Here is a 23,808-nt window from a genome sequence, read left to right as displayed (position 1 = left end):
TTATACTGCAGGACACAGCTTAGTGGGATCAATTTTAAAGTTGGCATTGTTTCAATCTGTAGCTCCATAAGCAAGGATGATAGTAAACTGCATACTTTAATGATTCCTTGCTTGCTGTTTACATTCACTCTAATGTAGGGGTCATTTTAATATTTCTTCATATAAAAATGTCCATTATGACAGAGCATTTCTTTTTTGTCAAAACAGCACAGAATAAATTGTAGAGGTGATTGTTTGTAATATTACTACATAGAGCATGAGATGAAAGTGTCCTAACAGGATGAAAAGTCATTCGTAATTTTCAAATTATTATCATGATTTATCATGTATTTCATGCCTTAACGGTTTTTTTTTTGTGTGTGTGTGGTTGTCAAGTTTTCTTTCCAGTAGGTTTTATTTAATTTACACAATAATCCATAGAACAAGTAAGAAACCACTAGTTAAAACATTCATGTGCACAAGAATGGGACATCCCTTACGCTCCCACTTTCTACTACCTTCACTTTAATGACTCTCCAAGGCTTATCATCTGCAATTATAATTTTCTAAAAATAAGTGTAAAATTAGTGAATTAATTATAGTTACCTTCACATCTTACAGTCATTTAGGAAGTGGGTTTTTATCCTCCATTTTCATAAACATGGCTAATGAATAACATGAATTACTAACAGAAATCTATTTTGGAAGCTATCTTGTCCTACGTCACTAAGGTGGAAGAGTAAAGAAGAGAAAATTTTTATCCAGTAAGAAAAGCAGCCTTGTTACCACATTTCTTGGCTAGGCAGCTAGTATAATTCCAAAAACTGCATATAATTTTGGAAATAGAGAAACTGAAACTAGAGTATAAAACAGTGGCTGTCTTTCATTTTTGTGTTGCTAAAAATGTGTAAGACTAACATGAAAAATATTCCATTTTTTTCCTTTAAAAATTTCAGTTTAATTTGGATTAAATAGTTGTCTGTTTAGATGTTTAAGTGTTATTCTCTGTTTCTTATCTTTCATCAATTATAATATAGAATTTTTTGCTGTCTTTCTCCCCCCCGCCCCCACAATTGCCAAAATATACTTTGCCTAGTGATCCAGGAATTTTAGTGGTATATAGCAGAACAGTAAATGCAATGAGAGAAACGTCTTTCTTGGGGAATAGAGATGAAAGAAAAGATTAGGCACACCTGGGACAAGATACCAACAGTCCTTACATAGTAATAAGTACATATTATGTGCATGACCTTTGACGATTTGTTACATGTAGTGAATTTGAGTGAACTCAATTTATAAGGTGAAGGTAATTAAAGCATATTTTTATGTTTCTAAGAATTTTTCTGATATACATTAATTTTAATGAAAGTAAAGTGAATAAAATTTCAACAGGTTTCCAAGGGTCATTGTCTCTCCCTATAACATGGGTGAGAGGTTAATAATAGTTTTCATTTAGTATTGAATGTACCATAGACAAACATTGTTCCCTTTCATGCTGGCATATGAATTTCCGTGTAAAATGTTTTGCATACTCCTCAAAAATTATTTTAAGACAAAATATCACCGTAACTCACAGAACATAGATTATTTACCTTTTTATAACTATGTTAAGCACTATTATGATACAATTAATGCTATCTTCATGTCAATATTTGTAGAGTTTTGCACAATTAATGAGCTCAAAGAAGCACGTAGAAGATACTCTGTCAAACTATTTTAACAGTTAAATGTGTTAAAAAAAATCCAACAACAACAAAACCAAACAAAACACTGGCACTTTCCCATGCTAAGGAAAGGAGTTAAAAAGTACCTATGAATTCTTTTCCTACTCAAATATATTTTAAAAATTGATTGCCATTTTTCATTGTCAGTGTTGTCTTCATATGCAACATGGTGACCTAATGCAACTTTATTAGGAGAAGCCACTTTACGTGCAAATATTGTCAAACTGAGAAATTTCAATAAATAGATCTCATCATGTACAAAATAGTAATGTAATAATAATGTGTGAATAAAAATTTCTGACAAAATATTTGACATAGAGCTGATAACATAGAAAGGGAGGTGAAAGGCACAAAGCAAAGCGATGCACCAGTTTTTTTTCATGCTTTGGTTTATTCATAACTTGACAATAACCCTCTTTTTATTCAGGTAAATTAGGTGGTTCTATTTGTCACAAATCAGAGATGCCAGACCAAGATCACAGCACAGTACTTCAAATGTCTTTGCATCAAAGATCACATACTATATATATTTTTCAATTAGCCTTGCCATGCAGCATAATTACATTTATAGAACCCTTGCAAAGGCTTGATTTGTTAGATAGCCAATCACTGTTACTTTTTATCCGTGTCCATGTAAATTAATTTTGTTAAACAAAGTTTAAGCAATTGACAGACATGTAGATTTGCAAAATATATGCTGCATTAAGCATAAGGTATAATTGAATCTAATATTTAAAAATGAAATTTCAAAATCATACTGAATTTCATATTTCATCCTAAATAATTACTTAATGCTGATAAAAAAATATTAACTAGGAAGTTATTTACAGATACTTGTGAGATAGCTTTGGAGTTAAGAACACTGGGCACTGTTGCAGTGAACCTGAGTTAAATTCCTAGCATTCACCTGGTGGTTCACAACTACCTCTAATTCCAGTTCTTCTGACTTCTATAGCACATAGCACACATGCAGGTAATCATTTACACACATAAATTAAAATAAATAAATATTAAAAACCATTTACAGATGTGGATCCCTTCCTCCACTGAGGTAATAATTGATCCACATTTTTTTATACTTGTGGTGATGTTTCAAGACCTGCTATGTGGAAGAGGCAGCGTGATACTGTTCCTGCTCTTGGAGCACGGAGCAGAGCTATCAGGGTGTCTACTGAGTACTGTCAGTTGTTGTAGACATGGGGCTCATTTGTATAATAGTGTTCACAATCTACTTTATATTCTTTCTTTGGGAGATGTTCTCTGTGCCAAGCATAATGATTCCATGATAATTAGAAACAATAGGAGTCTGGGAGATGAGGGTATGTCTGGTGTTCCTCAGCAAAAATGGTAAATGCTGTGACCTTCAGGACCTCCCTTAAGGCTGTGGAGAAAAACTCTGAAAACCAGAGTTCAAAATTTCTCTAATTTTTACTTATACATTTTAATATATATTAAAGTTCATTCCCTTTTTAGTATTATTTGGAATTTCAAAATAAATATCATGACAAAAAATACTTAATTTCTCAACTATGCAAAACATAATGATGCAATATGAATTACATGAGGGGTTTCAAGGACCTAAAAGAACAGAGGCAACTGCACTATGAACCAGCTTGTGAGAAAGATATTTATAAAGGAGAAAAGGGGATTTGGGGAGTGGTGATCACAGGGCAAGATCCCACCCAGCTAAATTTATTGTTTATCCTTTCAAAGGCAGGCAGATTCTTGAGTTCAAGGTCAGCCTGGGGCACATCTAGTTTAGGCTCACATGTGGTGGGATTGATGACCTCAGAGCCATATTCCACCAAGGTAGCTTATTCTCTGTGTTGCTTACAAAGGCAGGCAGATCACAGAATTCCTTGCTATGTTAAAAAAAAATGTACTTGATGTCTTTTCTGAGAATCAAGGTGCTAAGGTCATAAACTGCTGATTTGTGGTATAATCAAAAGGAAACCTGGGGTGGAAATTGAATTGATTAGCAAATGAAAGACTGAGCTTTGGTCTGCAAGATCTGAGCTGAGCTGTGTGGAGATCTCTGGAAAGTTGTCTTGAGCAGAAGACAGAGCTGGGCTGTCAGCTTGTACCCATGATTGACTTCCAGTCATTCCTTTCACCACTCCCAAACACACTGTTTATCCTCAGAATCCCTCTCCAAGCTGAATCTGGTCCTTGGTAGTGATGATTATGAACCAATGACACTTTTCTTGAACTCATACAGCCATATGTTGTTATACAGAATCTGTAAAAGACACTGGAAATCCAATAACTCAATTAATACTAACATCTACGTGGATTATTGCTGAAGGGATTCAGACAGGACAGGGATGGTGGCAGTGAAATTATGTTAAGAGTGTTCTTCAGTGGGCTTCAATTTTTACTTTAGTAACAGGTTAGAGTTAATAGATGATATCTTCTCTTCATAGGTTACTGCTCTCTAAACCGATTCTGTGAGTTCATACAAAGATCATTCATATTAATAAAAGTTGTAAACAAAATGACAAAAATGTAGTTAATGCATTTCATATTCTGTTTTATTTTAATGGGTATCTTATGCATAGGGCAGGAAAACAAAACTCAGTAGAAATAACAGGAATAAACTGACTTTCAGTAAAATTCTAACTGACGGTTTTTATCTCCAAAAGCTTCACTCATTTCATACAGAGGATACATATATGGTTACAGATTAACCAAGAACTCGGGATTATAAGTCCTTTCTGTGACATAGACCTGTTTCTTAGCTGGTGTTGATAATACTTTTCAGAGCAATACCTATAAATCAATACAATAAAATATAAGGGACCACAAGTAAATATAAAGTATGTGCTTTCAAATGTGTAATATATAAATATCTATTAAAACATTATTAAAGGAGCTAATAACTTGGCTTGAAAAAATTTGTATAGAAATAAAATCATTGAAACTTTTAGACATTTAAGTCACATATAGGATGAAATGAAAAGTGTGTGATATCTGCTACTAATAAAATCATACATTCTGCTAATGTTTTCAGATGTCATTTCCCATATTCATTTGATTGGAAATTTACAGGAGAAATACTTGCCCAACAATAAGACATGTATATAATTTATAGTCTAGTTAGGAAACTCTTAACAATTTAAATATTTTTTCACGTACCTATATCCACTATGCTTTGAGGTCTCTTTGCCTGGATTAAAATTTTAGTGGAACACATGTAAAAGAATGAGACCAATAATGCAGTGAGTAATGTTTGCAGGATGGTATTTATGTTCTGTTAAACCAGAATCTAAATCCATAAAATGTCACCAACATGACTCTTCAAACATGTGCTCAGTATGACAACAATGGACATACCAACTGAATAGGAAAAAGCCCATGAGACCTTAACCACACACAAAGAGCCTTAGATGACTAAGGAGAGCTGGGAACCAGAGAGATAGTCTTCCACAGGGAAAAACAAACCAATTGCTTTTCAAATGCCAAATGATCAGCTCTGAAAACCCATACAAATAACATTATATGGTAGTCCATGGTTTCTATAACAGTTTTCATGGATATTGAAACATCCCACTCTGTTCCTTAAGCAGGAAGGTCAACAACCAAAACAGCTTCAGGAAATCTTAGATTCATGAAGCCTCCCTCTGCCATACTGAACAATAAATGCTGCAAAGAAAATTCAAACAAGGTGAGCTTCAAAGTAAACTTCTGAGCATAAATCAGGTACCTAGAAGAAACAAGAAAACAACGGAGCAGAATGGTAGAGAGTCAAATAAACTGAGTCACTAAGAAAAGACTCTCTTACTTGTTGAACTGGCTATAGGCTGTGCAGTGTACTCCAGCTTCTCAGATTGTGTGAAGTCACCTGTGCTAAGGTTGGCAAGGATGATGTAGTTGTCTTTGTGTCATTTATGTACCTGTAAGTAAATCCTAACCCATATTTCTTAAGTAACTTCAATAAAATTCATTGGTTCATTATGTTAGACATTGGTGGTATTTGTACTTTTGTTTGTCATGGGATCCCTGTCTGGGAAGAGTAGACCTGTTTTATGTCTCCCCACCTCTGTCACATGACAGCAAGAAATATAAATATAAATATATATACATATAGATACATATATATATATATATATATATATATATATATATATATATATGAATAAAAATGGCCATGCATTTTTAGGAGAATGGAAAAGGCATGTGGGAGAATTTGGAGGGAAGAAAGAGAAGGGAGCAATGTTGATATATTTTAATTTCAAAAATAAAAAAAATTGAAAAAATAAAAGAATGACTATTATTTATACTAGCATACAGGGATAATTCCACTAGAAAAGGAGATGATATTATTAAGTTACTATTTGGTAAATAAATATGAAGTGATATTTATAGATGATAGTCATTTAATAGATATTACCAAATTTTGGGCTGCTTGAATGTACTAGAGAGAATGTAAACTGAATTTCAGGATTCCTCTGAGTTCAGAGCTGTGTTTTCCATTCTGGGTGTTTGGTGGTTAGATAATAGTGCTGTGTATTTATAGACTTTCTTATACGAGTCTTGTTCTTTCCATTTTTCTTGTCAGAATAGTTTATTTTCTGCCCTGATCCAGTTTTTCTTGAAGTTTAGAATTGCACTTACTGACTTTGTGCTGGCTTCATTCTTTTTATAGAACCATACTCCTCAAGTTCAATTTACTTTTAGGTTGGATATTTTATGTGTCTGTTCCTTCAGAGTTCTAAAAAGAAAGTGTATTATTGACCAGATAAAGCTATTCAGGTGACTATTATAAAATTTATTTTTAGGACCTTAGCTGCTTTAATGGCTCTGTAGAGTTTAAGATATGCTCAAAGTAGCATGTCCCTTAACCTGGGAGGTTCTCTGTGGTTTTTACTTCTTACTAAAGCCTGCACAATCTTCTATTCTAAATTTCTCTCTGCCTCACACTACAGGTACATACAGATCATTAATGGCTTGATCTTAAGTGAAAAAAAACAATCTTCTCTCAGGCTCTATTTTATCGACCAAGTCTTCTGTAAACATTATTTTCCTTGTTCTTTTTAGTTAATTATTCTTTCATTTTTTCGGATTATTATTTTGTTTTGATTTTACATTTTTGAAACAAGATGTCATTAGCTCAGGGTGGCCTTGAACCCATGACGTATATAGGCAAGGGTAACCATGAACTATTGAGCTTCCTGTTTCTACATCCTAAGTGCTGAAGTGAGAGCTTCAGATTATTTTTTACTGTTGTTTTACACACACACACACACACACACACTCACACACTTTCAGATAAAAACTACTAATCATTAGCAATCTCATGTACCTAACACTTGTCATTTCTTCTCTTGGTAATGCTGTCTAGTCTCAGTCTTCCATTATTTTTATTAATAGCTCAATTTTAATGAACATGATTCTCGAAGTATGTTAATAGTTATTTTGCTATTACTATATAGCAAAATAACTATATACTATATATATAACTATATACTATATATATAACTATAATATATATAATTATTAATATATTATTTTATATATTAATATAATATATGACTATCAAATATCTTAATGGAAACATATAACTTGTAACTTTACTATTTTAAACTTTCAAGTAAGTAAACAAAAACATATTTATACCTCCACCAGATAGGCTCGGCCCCCAGTTGAAGGATGGGGTCACCGATCTATCTCAAAAATTTTAACCCAGAATTGTTCTTGTCTAAAGGAAATGCAGGGACCAAAAATGGAGCAGAGACTAAAAGAAAGGCAATTCAGATACCACCCCACCTAAGGATCTATCCAATCTGCAAACAACAAACCCCTGACACTACTGCTGAACACCTGACACTATTGCTGAGGACAAGAAGTGCTTGCTGACAGGAGCTTGGTATGGCTGCTCCCTGAGAGGTTCTATCAGCACCTGACCAATACAGATGACAAATGCAGATACTCATAGGCAACCATCGGACTGACCCCTGGGACCCCATAGAAGACCTAGGGAAAGGACTGAAGGAGCCGAATGGGATTACAACTCCATAGGAAGAACAATATCAACTAATCGGACCACCCAGAGCTCCCAGGACCGAACCACCAATCAAAGAGTGCATATAGAGAGATCCATGGCTCCAGATATGTATGTAGCAGAGGATGGTCTTATCTGCCATAGAAGGAAGGGGAGGCCCTTGGTTCTGTAGAGGCTTGATGCCCCAGCATAGGGGGATGCTAGAGCAGTGAGGCTGGAGTGGGTAAGTGGGTGGAGGAGCGTCATCATAGAGACAAAGGCATGGGATGCTGGGGTTGTAGACGGGAAACCAGGAAGGGGGATATCATTTAAATGTAAATGAACAAAATGTTTAATGAAAAAAAGAAAAATACGTATTTACAGCAGCAGTTTCTTTATAGTTAGATAACAGTTCTAATCCATAGCAAATGTAGTTAGGTCTCATTTTTACTTCATTTTATTTTACTTTTTGCACATGATTGATTTCCACACAGTTAATATACATGATGTACTATACATAATGTGTATATGTGCATATATACACATACAAAAGATATGTGTATATCTTTTGGGGGCTGTGCTAGAGAACAAAGACATGAGTTAGTTTATATGTGAAGGAAAGACACATCCTTCCTAGTTGAAAGGGTGTTCCTAATCCATATAGGGTGCTCTGGTCTCCATATCTGAGTTTTATCACCTAAGGATCCCTGAGCAACTACCCACACCTCAATAACTAGCAGCCCTACTTCCTTCAGCTGTTCTAATTACATACCAAGGCAGAAAGAAGTCTATTGTGTTTGTATCTCTCTCAGTGGATGCAGAAAGCAGATGCTCTGTTTTCAGAACTGCAAACTTAGCCTTTGCACGTAGCATTACATACTGCTGAACATAGTCCCTCTGAAGCATACTGAGGCACTGAAAACCTTGTGTAGGAATCCTGCACATCATTTCTATAATTGTCAAATTTGGCTCCAGGTTGCAGGCAAAATTTATTGCAACAATTTGAAGCCTTTGAGAACTCAAGAAATAATGCTATCATTTCAGTTATTGTAGTTATTGAGGGAACGATTGGGGACCATCTATTTCCTTTGTCCATCTGAGAAAGGCATGAATCCCTACTGCTTATAGTTGAGATAACGTAGAAATCATTTGGGGTGTGGGTGTAATTTCTCATTATAAATTAACACTTTCAAGTTCACACTATTCATCAGGAACTAAATTTGTCCTGGGTGTCCAAGAATGTGCTTTCACTAAGAGTAGAGCATAATGTGCAATGTCAATGTTTGGTGACTAAATTCTGGCAAACAAATGACAAATGAAAAAAAAAGGGAAAAAAACATGTACAGTAGCAGTTTCTTTATGGTTAGAAAACATTTAGTCTTATGTTTACTTCATTTTATTTTTTTGCATATGATTGATTTCCACACAGTTAATATACATGATGTTCTCTGTTCTCTGTTTAATCAGGTACAGGCTTCTAGGCCTGGAATAACTTCTTTTAAAATATTTTTCTTATGTAATATTTTCCCTTTTGATATTGCATATACTTTAAATTCTTTAATACATTCACATGCTGAGAGCCCAAATGATAAGTGAAATAATTCATATTTTTAATCTTAGAAAAGTAGAATATATATATATATGTGTGTGTGTGTGTATACATATATATACATATATATGGACTATATATAATATATTATGTATACATATGAGACATGTATTATTGAACCACCCAAGCTATACATTTCATGAGCACTAAATTCAGTTAGGTTTTTCACAAATTCCTCATCTCTACGTACCTCATATGTCTTGCTTTGCATTTTGAAACATGATAGTATAATTTACCATAGAGAGTAAATAAAAGGCTAACATACAATTTCAAGACATATACAATGTAATAATAGAGGAACATTGCCATATATTAAATTTTAAAGCTACTGTATAGTGCATTATTTGCAAATCGATAGTAAGGTAGGAAGAAATGTACATATAATTCAATTTTTTAGAGGTATTTGATGAGTCCTAGAAAGTCTAGAAAACATCTGATATTTGTTTCTTTTTTACTTTCTTATCATTTTAAGGAACAGCAGGTAACTTTTAAACTCTGATTGTCTACAAAAATCTGTGGGGGTAACATGGAAATTCACACCCAGAGGCATCTGATTGAAGATGGAACTTATGTGTCAGCATTGCAAATCCAACTGAGTATTGCCCTCAGGTCATTTCTGTGTGTGTTTATTGGAGAGACCTCACCTTGCAGGGATGCTGGAATCCTTTCTTGCCTTGAGGACTATCGATGCACTCTCACAGTACACTGTGTGTCAATATTTTACTTTTGTTCTTAACTGCTCCACTGTTTCACATATGTGAAAATCAAAAAGTAAAATATGTGCACATTCATGATATAAAATTTTATAAACTCTGGATTTAATTTACATAAAGATTAATGCTGAGAAAAAAATGTATACACTGCATAACGGATTTTTTTTTTTATGTTTACAAAAATAGCCAACCTGAAATTAATGGTGTTTCTTCTGTGTTACTGGAGTTCTGGATTCATCCTTATATTAGTATTTCAAGCAAAATAGAGTAATCCTAAATTAAATTAGCTGATGTTTATGAAAACAAAAATAAAAAATTAATAATCTTGCAAATTTCAGTAGCATAACAGGAATAAAAGTGATACTAATTGTGAATGAGCAATTTGTGTTTTGTCTTTCTCCTTAACCTTTGTTACACTTATATTTACATTTCAAAAATATAAATTTATTATTTTAACTCAAGAGTCACAGGACATTAGATTATAAGATAGTTTTTTTGATAGGGATTTCATTGAATCTGTAGATTGCTTTAGGCAAGATGGCCATTTTTAGTAAGTTAATCCTGCCAATCCATGAGCATGGGAGATCTTTCCATCTTCTTAGATCTTCTTCGATTTCTTTCTTCAGAGACTTGAAGTTCTTGTCATACAGATCTTTCACTTGCTTGGTTAGATTCGCTCCAAGATATTTTATATTATTTGTGACTATTGTGACGGGTGTCATTTCCCTAATTTCTTTCTCAGCCTGTTTATCCTTTGAGTAGAGGAAAGCTACTGATTTGTTTGAGTTGATTTTATATTCAGCCACTTTGCTGAAGTTGTTTATCAGGTTTAGGAGTTCTCTGGTGGAAGTTTTAGGTTCAGTTAAGTATACTATCATATCATCTGCAAATAGTGAAATTTTGACTTCTTCCTTTCCTATTTGTATCCCTTTGACTTCCTTTTGTTGTCTAATTGCTCTGGCTAAGACTTCCAGTACTATATTGAATAAGTAGGGTGAGAGTGAGCAGCCTTGTCTAGTCCCTGATCTTAGTGGAATTGTTTCAAGTTTCTCTCCATTTAGTTTGATGTTGGCTACTGGCTTGCTGTATATTGCTTTTACTATGTTTAGTTATGGGCCTTGAATTCCTGATCTTTCTAAAACTTTTAACATGAAGGGATGTTGAATTTTGTCAAATGCTTTCTCAGCATCTAGTGAGATGATCTTGTGTTTTCCTTTTCCTTAGAATTTGTTTATATAGTGGATTATATTGATGCATTTCTGAATATTGAACCATCCCTGTGTTCCTGGGATGAAGCCTACTTGATCATGATGGATGATTGTTTTGATGTGTTCTTGGATTCGGTTTTCGAGAATTTTATTGAGCATTTTTGCATCAATATTCATAAGAGAGATTGGTCTGAAGTTCTCTTTCTTTGTTGGGTCTTTGTGACGTTTAGCTATGAGTGTGTTTGTAGCTTCATAGAACACATTGGGTAGTGTTCTTTCTGTTTCTATTCTGTGGAATAGTTTGAAGAGAATTGGTATTAGGTCTTCCTGGAAGGTCTGATAGAATTCTGCACTAAAACCATATGGTCTCAGCTTTTTTTTTTTATTGGGGGGGGGGGAGACTGTTAATGACTGCTTCTGTTTCTTTATGGGTTATGGGACTGTTTAGATGGTTTAACTGCTCCTGATTTAATTTTGGTATCTGGTATCTGTCTAGAAAATTGTCCATTTCATCCAGATTTTCCAATTTTGTTGAGTATAGGCCTTTGTAGTAGAATTTGATAATTTTTTTAATTTCCTCAGTTTCTGTTGTTATGTCTCCCTTTTCAGTTCTGATTTTATTAATTTGGATACTGTCTCTGTACCCTTTGGTTAGTGTGTCTAAGGGTTTATCTATCTAGTTGATTTCTCAAAGAACCAGCTCCTGGTTTTGTTGATATTTTGTATAGTTCTTTCTGTTTCTACTTGGTTGATTTCAGCCCCGAGTTTGATTATTTCCTGCCATCTACTCCTCTCGGGTGTAATTTGTTTCTTTTTGTTCTAAAGCTTTCCGGTGTGCTGTCAAGTTGTTAGTATATGCTCTCTCCAGTTTCTTTTTGTAGGCACTTAGAGCTATGAGTTTTCCTCTTAGCACTGCTTTTATGGAGTCCCACAAGTTTTGGTATGATTGTCCTCATTTTCATTAAATTCTAAAAAGTCTTTAATTTCTTTCTTTATTTCTTCCTTGACAAAGCCATTATTGAGTAGAGCTTTGTTCAGTTTCCACATGTATGTGGCCTTTCCATATTTTGTGTCATTATTAAAGAAACCCTTAGTCCATGGTGATCTGATAGGGTGCAAGGGATTATTGCAGTCTTTTTGTATCTGTTGAGGCCTTAAGAATCACCTTAAGAAATGTTCAACATCCATAGTCTTCAGGGAAATGCAAATCAAAACAACCCTGAGATACCACCTCATACCAGTCTGAATGGCTAAGATAAAAAAAAATTCAGGTGATATCAGATGCTGGTGAGGATGTGGAGAAAAAGGAACACTCCTCAATTGTTGTTGAGATTGCAAGATGGTACAACCACTCTGAAAATCAGTCTGGCTGTTTCTCAGAAAATTGGACATAGCATTACCTGAGGACCCAGCTATATCACTCCTGGGCATATACCCAGAAGATGCTCCAACATATGGCAAGAACATATGCTCCACTGTGTTTATAGCAGCCTTATTTATAATAGCCAGAAGCTGAAAAGAACCTAGATGTCCTTCAACAGAGGAATGGATGCAAAAAATGTGGTACATTTACACAATGGAGTATTACTCAGCTATTTAAAATAATGAATTAGAGAAATTCTTAGGTAAATGGGTGGAACTAGAAAATATCTACCTGAGTGAGGTAACTTAATCACAAAAGAACACACATGGTATTTTCTCACTGATAAGTGGATATTAGCCTAAAAGCTTGAAATAACCAAGATTCAACTCATAGAACAGATGAAGCACATGAAGTAGGAAGACCAAGTGTGGTTGCCTCAGTCCTACTTAGAAGGAGTAACACAATACTCAAGGGAGCAAATATGGAGACAAAGTGTGGGACAGAAACTGAAGGAGGGGCCATTTGAAGACCATTCCACCTGGGTATACATCCCATGTGCAGTCACCAAAGGTAGATGCTGATGTGGATATCAGGAAGTGTATATTGACAAGAGTCTGATATAGCTGTCTCCTTAGAGGTCTTCTATAGTCTGACATATTCAGAGGCTCACAGCTAACCATTGATCTGATAAATGGGTTCCCAATGGAGGAGTTAGAGAGAAGACTGAAGGGATTGAAAGGGTTTGTGGCCCCATGAGGAGAGCAACAATACCAACCAACCAGAGCTCCCCATGGTCTAAACCACCAGCCTGGGAGCACATAGGGAGGGACCCATGACTCCAGCTGTATATGTAGGGGAGGCTGGCCTTGTTGGGCATAGGTGGGAGAGGAGATCCTTGATCCCATGAAGGCTGGATACCGAGTATGGGAGAATTCGTGGGTGGGGAGTTGGGAGTGGAAGTGATAGGTGGTGTCATATCCTCATAGACGTAGGAGAAGGGGGAATGGGGTAAAGATATAAAATCTGAAATGTAAATATAATATACAATAAAAAACATCTTTTTAGATGCACACTTTGGCCTCTCAAAGGGATCATTAATTCCTGTTAATGCCAGTATGGGACAAGCTCTTTTTGATGGAGGTAACGTAGTAAGAATGAAATACAAAAACCATTTTTGTTTGGAAAAAGCTTCCTGTATCCATATGGCATCTTATGGCATGGAATAAGCACAGATTAAGAATAAGGTAAATATCTTTGTCCAGCTCTATGATGTGGATGTTGGTACAGAAGACAACTCACCTAAAGCAACGCATTGACTGTTATAGCTGATTGTTTTTAAAAAACCTATCTTATATGAAATGTATGTTTAAAATATACCTTAAATCTGTATCAATTCAATTTATTAACATATTAATTGCACACATAAAAGGTATTATAGAATTTTCCATACACATTTATTATATTTAGTAGCCATTACTCTCTTATTGTTTCTCCCTTCTCTTGGTGGTAACTTTCTTTTTCTTAAGTATTTCTTAAATATTAGTATATTCCAGCTCACTTATGCCATAGTAGCTATTATCAAGAAAACCATTGACAACAAATGCTGATAAGGTTTCATGGGAAACGGAGTCTTATACTCAGGATTGGTGGCTATACAAATTGGTGCAGTCACTATGAATGTTCCTCAGATTAGTAAAAACAGAACTATCCCATGATCCAGTCATACTGCTCCTGGGTATACACTTGAAGGTATACAAGCAAATATACCACAAGGCCACATGTATATCCATATTGCAATGTTCACAAGAGTTGAGTTATGGACTTGATCTATTTACCTGTCAACAGAAAACTGGAAAGAAAATGGTATACATACTGTGTAGTATATTTACAATGAACTTTTATTCTGCCATATAAGAAAGAAGTGATTTATATCATTTGCAGGAAAAAAAAAAGATGAGAATGGGGTATCTGGTGAAATAAGCTAAAATCAAAAGAGAAATATTATAATAATTTCTCAAATATAGAATACAAGTTTCAATAAAAATTCTTTCAAAAACCATTTCAAATAGAAAATTAGAAGCAAAAAGTACATACTCCTAAGATGTGGCCTAATGTTTAGTGCATACATATATTGCATGAGGTTTAAATCAAGTTAAATCTGTCTCTTCAGATAGTTATCATTTCTTCTAGATAAAAACATTAAAATCTTCTATCTGAAATATTATATTCTTCTTGTTTCTCATCACTCTAATATCTAATTGCTCTTCAGATCTTTGTGTTTATATCCATACCGTGTTACCTTTCTCTAGCCCTCATAAAACATGATCGCCTCACCTATATTATTCTCAACCTCCATAGCTCAGCCTTTTTATGCTTAACATATGCCTGAGATTACAAGGCATTGTCTGTCTACCTGAGTTATTTCACTGATGGATTTCTTAAGATATATATATATATATATATCCATGTTTAATATGTAAGAAGACACCACATTATCATCTCCATATGTACTGCTTCGATTTGCCATTTATTAAGTATTTAAATAAAGAACAATGATAGCTGAAAATAACCACCAACACATAAACACAAAAATAATTTGGGGGTTAGTGTTTAGAAAACATGTTGACAACATACTTTAAAGAAGAAGAACAAAGGTGGCAAGTGATGTCTTCTGCAGTGACTTTAGTTTGGTTACGAGTGTTCATCCTTGTAAACATGGAGATGTCTCACAATTTTCTAACTTCATGCTCCTTAAGATTATGTTCTGTGAGGCATTATCATTAACTTCAATAAGCATTGTTCTTGATCAAATATATTGTTATTAAAACAGGTGAATTGTTTAAGTAATAAACATTTAAATTAAAATAAATTTATAATAGGAATATATGAAGATAGCCAAGGGTTCATTACTATTGTAATTTTTAACAACTAAGAAAATCCTTGTGAGATGGTTTCAGATATTAATAATCTATATTACAAATATATTTTATATATGATAATAATATACTGTCTATCAGTAGAAAGTCATTTATAGATGAGGAATCTAAGGCTCACGAGGAGCAATTAACTTGTTCAGAGTATAGAGAAAGGACAGAAGTGAACATTTTAATTCCAGTTCTATTTGAACGCAAAGCCTGTGTTCTTTTCATCAGTATTGCCAGCACTATTTAAGGTCACTTTTCAAATGCAAGTGCTTGAAAGTATGTGGTGTGATACTCATTCCTTTGTTCCACAATTGGCAGAACCATATCATATGTAGGACTGCAGGTTATGCAGCTTTAGCTAGCTGGGATTCAGTCCAAACAGAAGTTTACTATCCATGCATCCCTAAGGAAATTACTTAATAACTCACTAGCTCAATTTTCTTGGTAAAGTGGAACTAGAATTAGATACGACCTACTTCAAATAGCTCTGAGAAGATTAAGTAAGATACTTTATAAATTACTTAGAAGAGTACTTGACATACAGTGACATCTAAAATGAAGATCAACATTAACATATGATCATTGGGAAAAAGTTGTAGTTTATCAAAAATGTTTGTCATTAAAAATTCATCTTTACAAGGTCATCAATATAGTGTTAATGGTACAAAATACATTCCATGTGTATTTATAAAATGAACATTCTCACTGAGTAAGACTATGTTGACAGAAATATATTTGCTCATACACACTATTAGTACAAAGACAAATTCACACATCTATACTTACTAAGTAGATATTGTATTTATTTGGGTATTAGTAAATGTTACTTTATTTGTTAGTGAATGTTCTGGTTGTGAGTATTTAAAAATGAAGGTAGAAAAATCTAATTTTTAATTTTCAAAATCTTTCCACATATACCACCTTTTGTTATAATCATAGAAGGAATTTTAGAGTAAGGGTCTATAGAATTATCTACACATTTTGTTCACTTAAAAGCTAGATCAGCTTGACATTTCAAATGTCACTTTATCTTCCATGGAAGTGTTTAGGTTTTGTTTTTAATACCTCCCCCTCTCCAACTTATCCAAGTCTTAATTCTTTTTTAGTATAGTGTTCAGGAATTAAACATTATATGCACTCCCTGGGAAGCTATTTTAATTTCCACAAATAGTGTCAGTGATGAAAATGCATTTGAGTGTCATTCCTGAAATTTAATTATGTCACATTTAAACACTCAAGAGGGAAGTATATATGGCTGTTGTGAGAAGAAGAATAATTCAACAGATGAAAACAAGTCTAGTTATTTTTAGATTAGTTAACTAATATTTTCTCTCTTCCCATTGCATTATCTACCCTGATTTAAATATCACAACCAGTTAAACGTACATGACAAAACTGATCTGTTCTCATGAGAATAGGTTTGTTGTTGTAGAACCTTGTCATTTTTCTCCTGGGTGTTTATGAAAATACCATTTTGGGTTTCTGAGAATGTCATTGAAAATAACCAAGGGAATCTACACAAAGCCTTTAACGGGAGGAATTTTTGTTATATGTAATAAACATTAGAGGAACACCTAAATGATATTCATGCCAATCAAAGGTAATTTCAATAGAAATAAAAAACACTAAATTTTAATCAAATTTTCCAATCAATAAATAGAGAAAAAACATGTCAAAGCAAGTGTGTTGTATGAACTGTAGAAAAATCTAACTTAAAATTATTTATTTTGCCTTAGTATACCTATAAATATAGCTAATAAACAACTGCTGATTATATACTGGAAATTATTATTAGACAATTTTAACACTTGATAAACCTATCTGTGTCAAATGTGGAATGTTACTTTTTAGTGTGTGTGAGAGAGAGGGGATTGACAACAAGGATCTTGCTATAGAATCCTGACATGTCTGAAATTTACTGTGTAGATTAGGTAGCCTTGAATTTTTCAGGAAGTTTCTGCCTTTACTATCTACATTTAGGATTAAAAGTTTGGTCCATCATGCTCAGCAGAGAGCTCATCCTCAACATTAGAAATAATTATAAATTTACACAAATTTAAAAAAGTTGCTTGCAAGATGACAATCTCATATTTGTGCATCGAATCATGAAAAATAAGATTAGCTATACATTTATCTCTCATTAAGCAAAAGTGCATTACAGCTACACTAAATGAGCCATAATTTATGATAAATAATTCATAAAATTTTATATATGTTAACTTTGTGCATAAATATCTTTATTTTGTTTTTACTAAAATGAATAAATATTTTTATATTTTAAATGCGCTGTGTCACTAATGATTCGAGTGCTTTAGTTGTACTGGCAAATCTTCAAAATAAATTCTAAAAGAAAATTTCTATTATAAACAAGGGAAAATCAGAGAAAGTTTAAGATGTAACATGGGCTCCTTTGTTGTCATTTCTGTTTGTTTGATTAATTGATTGATTGATTTGATTGATTGATTGATTTTTAAATTAGACTTTGCAAAATCAGTCAGCCTAAACAATAGGGAACATGATTAGTTTGTCAATACTAATGATCAAAACAAAACTCCCAAAGATGGCAGGTATTATACCACTCAACTGTGTCCACAGTCAAGACTAGGTTGTAGTAGTAGTTGCTCAATCACAGCATTCAAATAGGCCTGCTAAGTTATTTGAAGTGAATGCTAAGTAAATGATGTAAAATACTCAAAGCATGACTCTACAGACATAGCTGAAAAGGAGACACAAGTTCCCCTTTATCTTTCTTTTTTCAATTTATTTGTATAACCCCATTGCAGGACAGAGTGAGGGGACATGCACTTACACTGTATGTTCATTCATAGGAATCTAGTGTATAGAGAGAACACTCAGTTTAAAGGATCCTAAATAACTGTGAAGCCAGAGGCCTGAGTCCTGCCACTTTCATTGTGAAAACTGGGGAAAACCATATTAAATGTCAGCCTTGCTGTCTATATCTGAATATCAATCTGAATTTTTGCTATGCATGTACATTTAGCTATTCTGTAATGCAGATGGCAAATATACATAAAATCAATATTTATAAAGTTTTCTTAATGCCCAACAATTAGAAAAGACAGCCATTGTGCTACTGTTAACAGTACTTAACTTAGGCCCTAGTCCGTTGAGTATAGTTCTACAAGTCTTCTTTTCACCTTTAACTAACACAACTGATGCAGTGCAATTTCTTCCTCCCTAGCATTTTAAATAAATGGTTTTCCTACCATTATACCCATCATCTCAGAATTCTATTGTCATAAGTCCCAAGAAGACAGAGTTTGCATGTAACACTCTTGCTTGCATAGGTACCAGCAAAGCTGTATTCTGTTTTATCTTCACACAAATTGTGATTGAATCTATTTGGTCCCATTAGCTGCTCAATCCAAACTATCTTCTTTTGTTGGCATAAGTTTATGTGATATGCATACTGATACGTAAAAAGAGACCAGTAAAAAGTAAGCCTGGGTGTGAGCTGCTGCCATTCTTTTCAGATTGCAAGTATTACATCTTCATGTCTCTGCACTGAATAATAGCTCCAGGGAACACTCATAGTAGTAAGAACATGTGTTCAATGAGACACTTCAATCAGTCATGCATTCTCAAAGCAGACAATAATAACTTGGGTCCATACTCCATTATAAACGCAGAGTTCACAACTAACATCAGGTGTGTGTATATGTTTTACATCATATCACTTACTATATTGACAATTTCGTCCCATAAATTCTCCTGGGCATTCACAGGAGTAGTTAGCAACAAGGTCTGTACATATTCCACCATTTCTGCAAGGCTCAGCTTCACATTCATTTATATCTGAGGAAAAAAAGAAGAAAAGAAGATTGCTTATTGATACAAATAAGCAGATTTTAGAAAATGCAGGAATCTTAAATAGAATGTCTGAAGAGTACTATTCTTATGAGTTTATGTGCATACATTTCAATAACACAAATGCTTCATAAGCCAACAATTTATTTTAAAAAACGAATTAAATGAATTTCAAATAGAAATGAAAATATATACATACATATATATATACACATATATACACACATATACATACATGTATAGATAGATAGATAGATAGATAGATAGATATCTCCAACAGACCCAAACCATTTCCTAATTCTGAAAATAAATATGAGTAGTTTGGGGAAATATTTGTTACATTCTCAGTTAAATCAAACAAGTTAACCCTGATGGAGAGATGAATTAGCTTCTTTTACAGGATCTCAAATCTATGCTGCAGCAATAACTGCCAATTAACACTGTCTCATTTCATCTTAATTCATTAAAATTCCAACTGACAGAGAGGTTTTAGTTTCTAAATAGGTTGTCTTTGATGAGAAGCAAATTAGAGTTAATAGCTAAAGCTCATTACATGTAAAATATAATAAATGTAAATGATAATCATTTCCTAATTTCATTCATGAATTTCTAAAGTTAGGGTGACTAGAGGGACATACCTTTGCGCTACAATCAGTATACATGATGGAAAACCATGCAAAAAGAAGCCATTCGGTGAATTATGCTTGGCTGCATGCTAATATTGGAAAACGGAGAACATTATTGGGAGTTTTAAAATTTTATTTTACTTTTTCTTCATGTGTATTTGTGTATATGTGTGTGTATGTGTGTGTGTTCATTTATGCATGTGTATGGGTGCATGTGTGGATAGCAGAAATGTCAGTTACAAGAAGGTATTGAATTTCCTGGACTTGCAGGCAGTTATGAGCCTGTTGATGTAAGTGTTGAGAAGATTGTCACATTCTCTGAAAGGACAACAAACGCTCTGAATGGCTGAACCATCTCTTCATCCATACTATATTTTTAGAATCGTGTGAAATTTTAAGCTCTTGGTTCTATCAAACTTCAAATTATTTTAATATGATTAAAATCACTGTACCATTCATTTTGTTATAAATTCAGATAACATGTTTTTCTCTATATCATATGTACCAAAATTTCTTCTAAATGAACATATATCAATAGCTGATAAATTAAAGCTTCATTTCTAAAACATTACATTTTTAATAGAGTAAGCTATAAATATTGTCTTTTGCTTGCTTGCTTTTTTTTTTTTTTTTTTTTTTTTGGCTGGGACAGACACCTAGCTGCTCTGCTCCTATGGAGAGACACTGAATCCTGCCTGAGCCATCCTAGAGGAGCCACTGCACTCAGAGCAGCAGGTAAGAACCCTTTTCCACTACCCCACACACCAGAGTTACAACTGGTTGCTGGGGGTGCTCAGGACCCATTAGCCACCCAAATCCCGCTCCTCTGGAATACCACTTTCCTTTCCCACCAAGCCTGGTCCTTTTGCCATGGGCAGACACCTAGCTGATTTGCTTCTGTGGAGACACCATATCCTGAGTCATCCTAGAAGAGCCACTGCACACAGAGCAGGGGACATCTTACCCTGAGCTATTTTAGAGGAGTCTCTTCATTCAGACTACTGAACACCTAGCTGATCTGCTCCTGTGAAGACACCATATCCTGAATCATCCTAGATGAACCACTGCACTCAGAGCAGCAGGAATTCAGGATCCCAGAGGCAGCCCATATCCCAGGAGTTCTTTCACCCAGGAGCTTAGGATAACAGGATCACAGTGACATCTGGACTCTGAGGAGTTCTGACACAAGCAAGATAACTGGAAAGACAGACTCCAGTCAGACACAGTGAGTGCAGGTAACACTAGAATTAACCAGATGGCGAAAGGCAAACACAAGAACATAAGCAACAGAAACCAAAGTTACTTGGCATCATCAGAACCCAGTTTTCTCACCATAGCAAGCACTGGACACCCCATCACACCACTGGAAAAGTAGGATTCAGAATTAAAATCACTTCTCATGAAGATGATAGAGGATTTTAAGAAGAACATAAGTAACTCCCTTAAAGAAGCACAGGAGAACACAAGTAAACAGGTAAAAGCCCTTAAAGAAAAAACACAAAAATTCCTTAAAGAATTGCAAGAAATGCAAACAGGTGAAGGAATTAAACAAAACCATCAAGGATTTAAAAACTGAAATAGAAACAATAAAGAAATTTCAAAGGGAGACTACCCTGGAGATAGAAAACCTAGGAGAGAGATCAGGAGTCATAGACACAAGCAACATCAACAGAATACAAGAGATAGAAGAGAGAATCTCAGGTGCAGAAGATACCATGGAAAACATTGACACAACTGTCAAAGAAAATGAAAAATGCAAAAAGCCCCTGACCCCAAAAATTCAGGAAATGCAGGACACAATGAGAAGACCAAACCTAAGGATAATAGGTATAGATGAGAGTGAAGTTTCCCAATTTAAAGGGCCAGTAAATATCTTTAACAAAACTATAGAGGAAAACTTCCTTAACCTACAGAAAGAGATGTCCATGAACATACAAGAAGCCTACAGAACTCCAAATAGACTAGGTCAGAAAAGAAATACCTCCCGTCACATAATAATCAAAACATCAAATATACAAAACAAAGAAAAAATACTAAAAACAGTAAGGGAAAAAGGTCAAGTAACATATAAAGGCAGACCTATTAGAATTACACCAGAAATCTCACCAGAGACTATAAAAGCCAGAAGATCCTGGATTGATATTATACAGACCCTAAGAGAACAAAAATGCCAGGGCCAAATTACTATACCCAGCAAAACTCTCAATCACTGTAAATGGAAAAACCAAGATATTCTATGACAAAACCAAATTTGCACAAAATCTTCCCACAAACCCCGCACTTCAAAGGATAATTGATGGAAAACACCAACATAAGGATGGAAACAACAACATAGAAAAAGCAAGGAAGTAATCTTCCAACAAACCAAAAAGAAGAAAGCTACACAAACACAATTTCACCTTTAATAACAAAAATATCAGGAAGCAACAATCATTTTTCCTTAATATCTCTTAACATCAATGAACTAAATTCTCCAATAAAAAGATGTAGACTATCAGACTGGATACACAAACAGGACCCAGAATTTTGCTGCATACAGGAAACACACCTCAGTGACAAAGACAGACACTACCTCAGAGGAAAAGGCAGGAAAAAAATTTTCCAAGGAAACGGTCCCAAGAAACAAGCTGGAGAAGCCATGCTAATATCAAATAAAATTGACTTTCAACCAAAAGTAATCAAAAATGATAAGGAAGGACACTTCATACTCATCAAAGGAAAAATCTACCAAGATGAACTCTCAATTCTGAACATCTATGCTCCAAATGCAAGGGCACCCACTTATATAAAAGAAACATTACTCAAGCTCAAAACATACATTGCACCTCAGACAATAATAGTGGGGGATTTCAACACCCCACTCTCAGCAATGGACAGATCATGGAAACAGAAAGTAAACAGAGACACATTGAAACTAACAGAAGTTATGAATCAAATGGATTTAACAGATATCTATAGAACATTTCATCCTAAAACAAAAGAATATACCTTTTTCTCAGCACCTCATGGTACCTTCTCCAAAATAGGCCATATCACAAAACAGGCCTCAACAGATACAAAAAGATTGATATAATCCCTTGCATTCTATCAGATTACCACGGACTTAGGCTTGTTTTTAATAATGACAAAAAACAATGGAAACACACATGCATGTGGAAACCAAACAATGCTCTACTCAATGATGACTTGGTCAAGGAAGAAATAAAGAAAGAAACTAAAGACTTTTTAGAATTTAATGAAAATGAGGACAATCATACCAAAACTTGTGGGACTCTATAAAAGCAGTGCTAAGAGAAAACTCATAGCTCTAAGTGCCTACAAAAAGAAACTGGAGAGAGCATACATTAACAACTTGACAGCACACCTGAAATCTCTAGAACAAAAAGAAGCAAATACACCCAAGAAGAGTAGATGGTGGGAAATAATCAAATTCAGGGCTGAAATCAACCAAGAAGAAACATAAAGAACTATACAAAGAATCAACAAAAACAAGAGCAGGTTCTTTGAGATATTCAACAAGATAGATAAACCTTTATCCAGATTAACCAGAGGGCACAGAGACAATATACAAATTAATAAAATCAGAACTGAAAAGGGAGACATATCAACAGAAACTGAAGAAATTCAAATAATCATCAGATCCTACTATAAAAGTCTATACTCAACAAAACTAGAAAGTCTGGATGAAATGGACAATTTTCTAGACAGATACCAGGTACCAAAGTTAAATCAGTAGCAAATAAACAATCTAAACACTCCCATAACCCCTAAAGAAATAGTAGTCGTCATTAACAGTTTCCTAAAAAAAAAAGTCCAGGACCAGATGGTTTCAGTGCACAATTCTATCCGACCTT

The 23,808-nt window shown here is 34.3% G+C and overlaps 1 protein-coding gene across 4 annotated transcripts in view; it reads right to left on the bottom strand.

Annotated features, from left to right (window-relative positions):
- The window catches only part of Edil3 (EGF like and discoidin domains 3), a 441,307-nt gene that overhangs the window by 171,812 nt on the left and 245,687 nt on the right, over positions 1-23,808 (bottom strand). For all 4 annotated transcript variants that reach the window (XM_076927109.1, XM_076927108.1, XM_076927110.1 and 1 more), the window contains one exon: positions 19,203-19,316. In XM_076927109.1, coding sequence (XP_076783224.1) covers positions 19,203-19,316 — 114 coding nt within the window. The remainder of the gene's footprint in view (positions 1-19,202; positions 19,317-23,808) is intronic.

Source organism: Arvicanthis niloticus, chromosome 29 (assembly GCF_011762505.2).
Source record: "Arvicanthis niloticus isolate mArvNil1 chromosome 29, mArvNil1.pat.X, whole genome shotgun sequence".
Classification (NCBI taxonomy): Eukaryota; Metazoa; Chordata; class Mammalia; order Rodentia; family Muridae; genus Arvicanthis; species Arvicanthis niloticus.
Note: the sequence above shows the minus strand (reverse complement) of the source record. Positions and strands in the feature narration are given on the sequence as shown.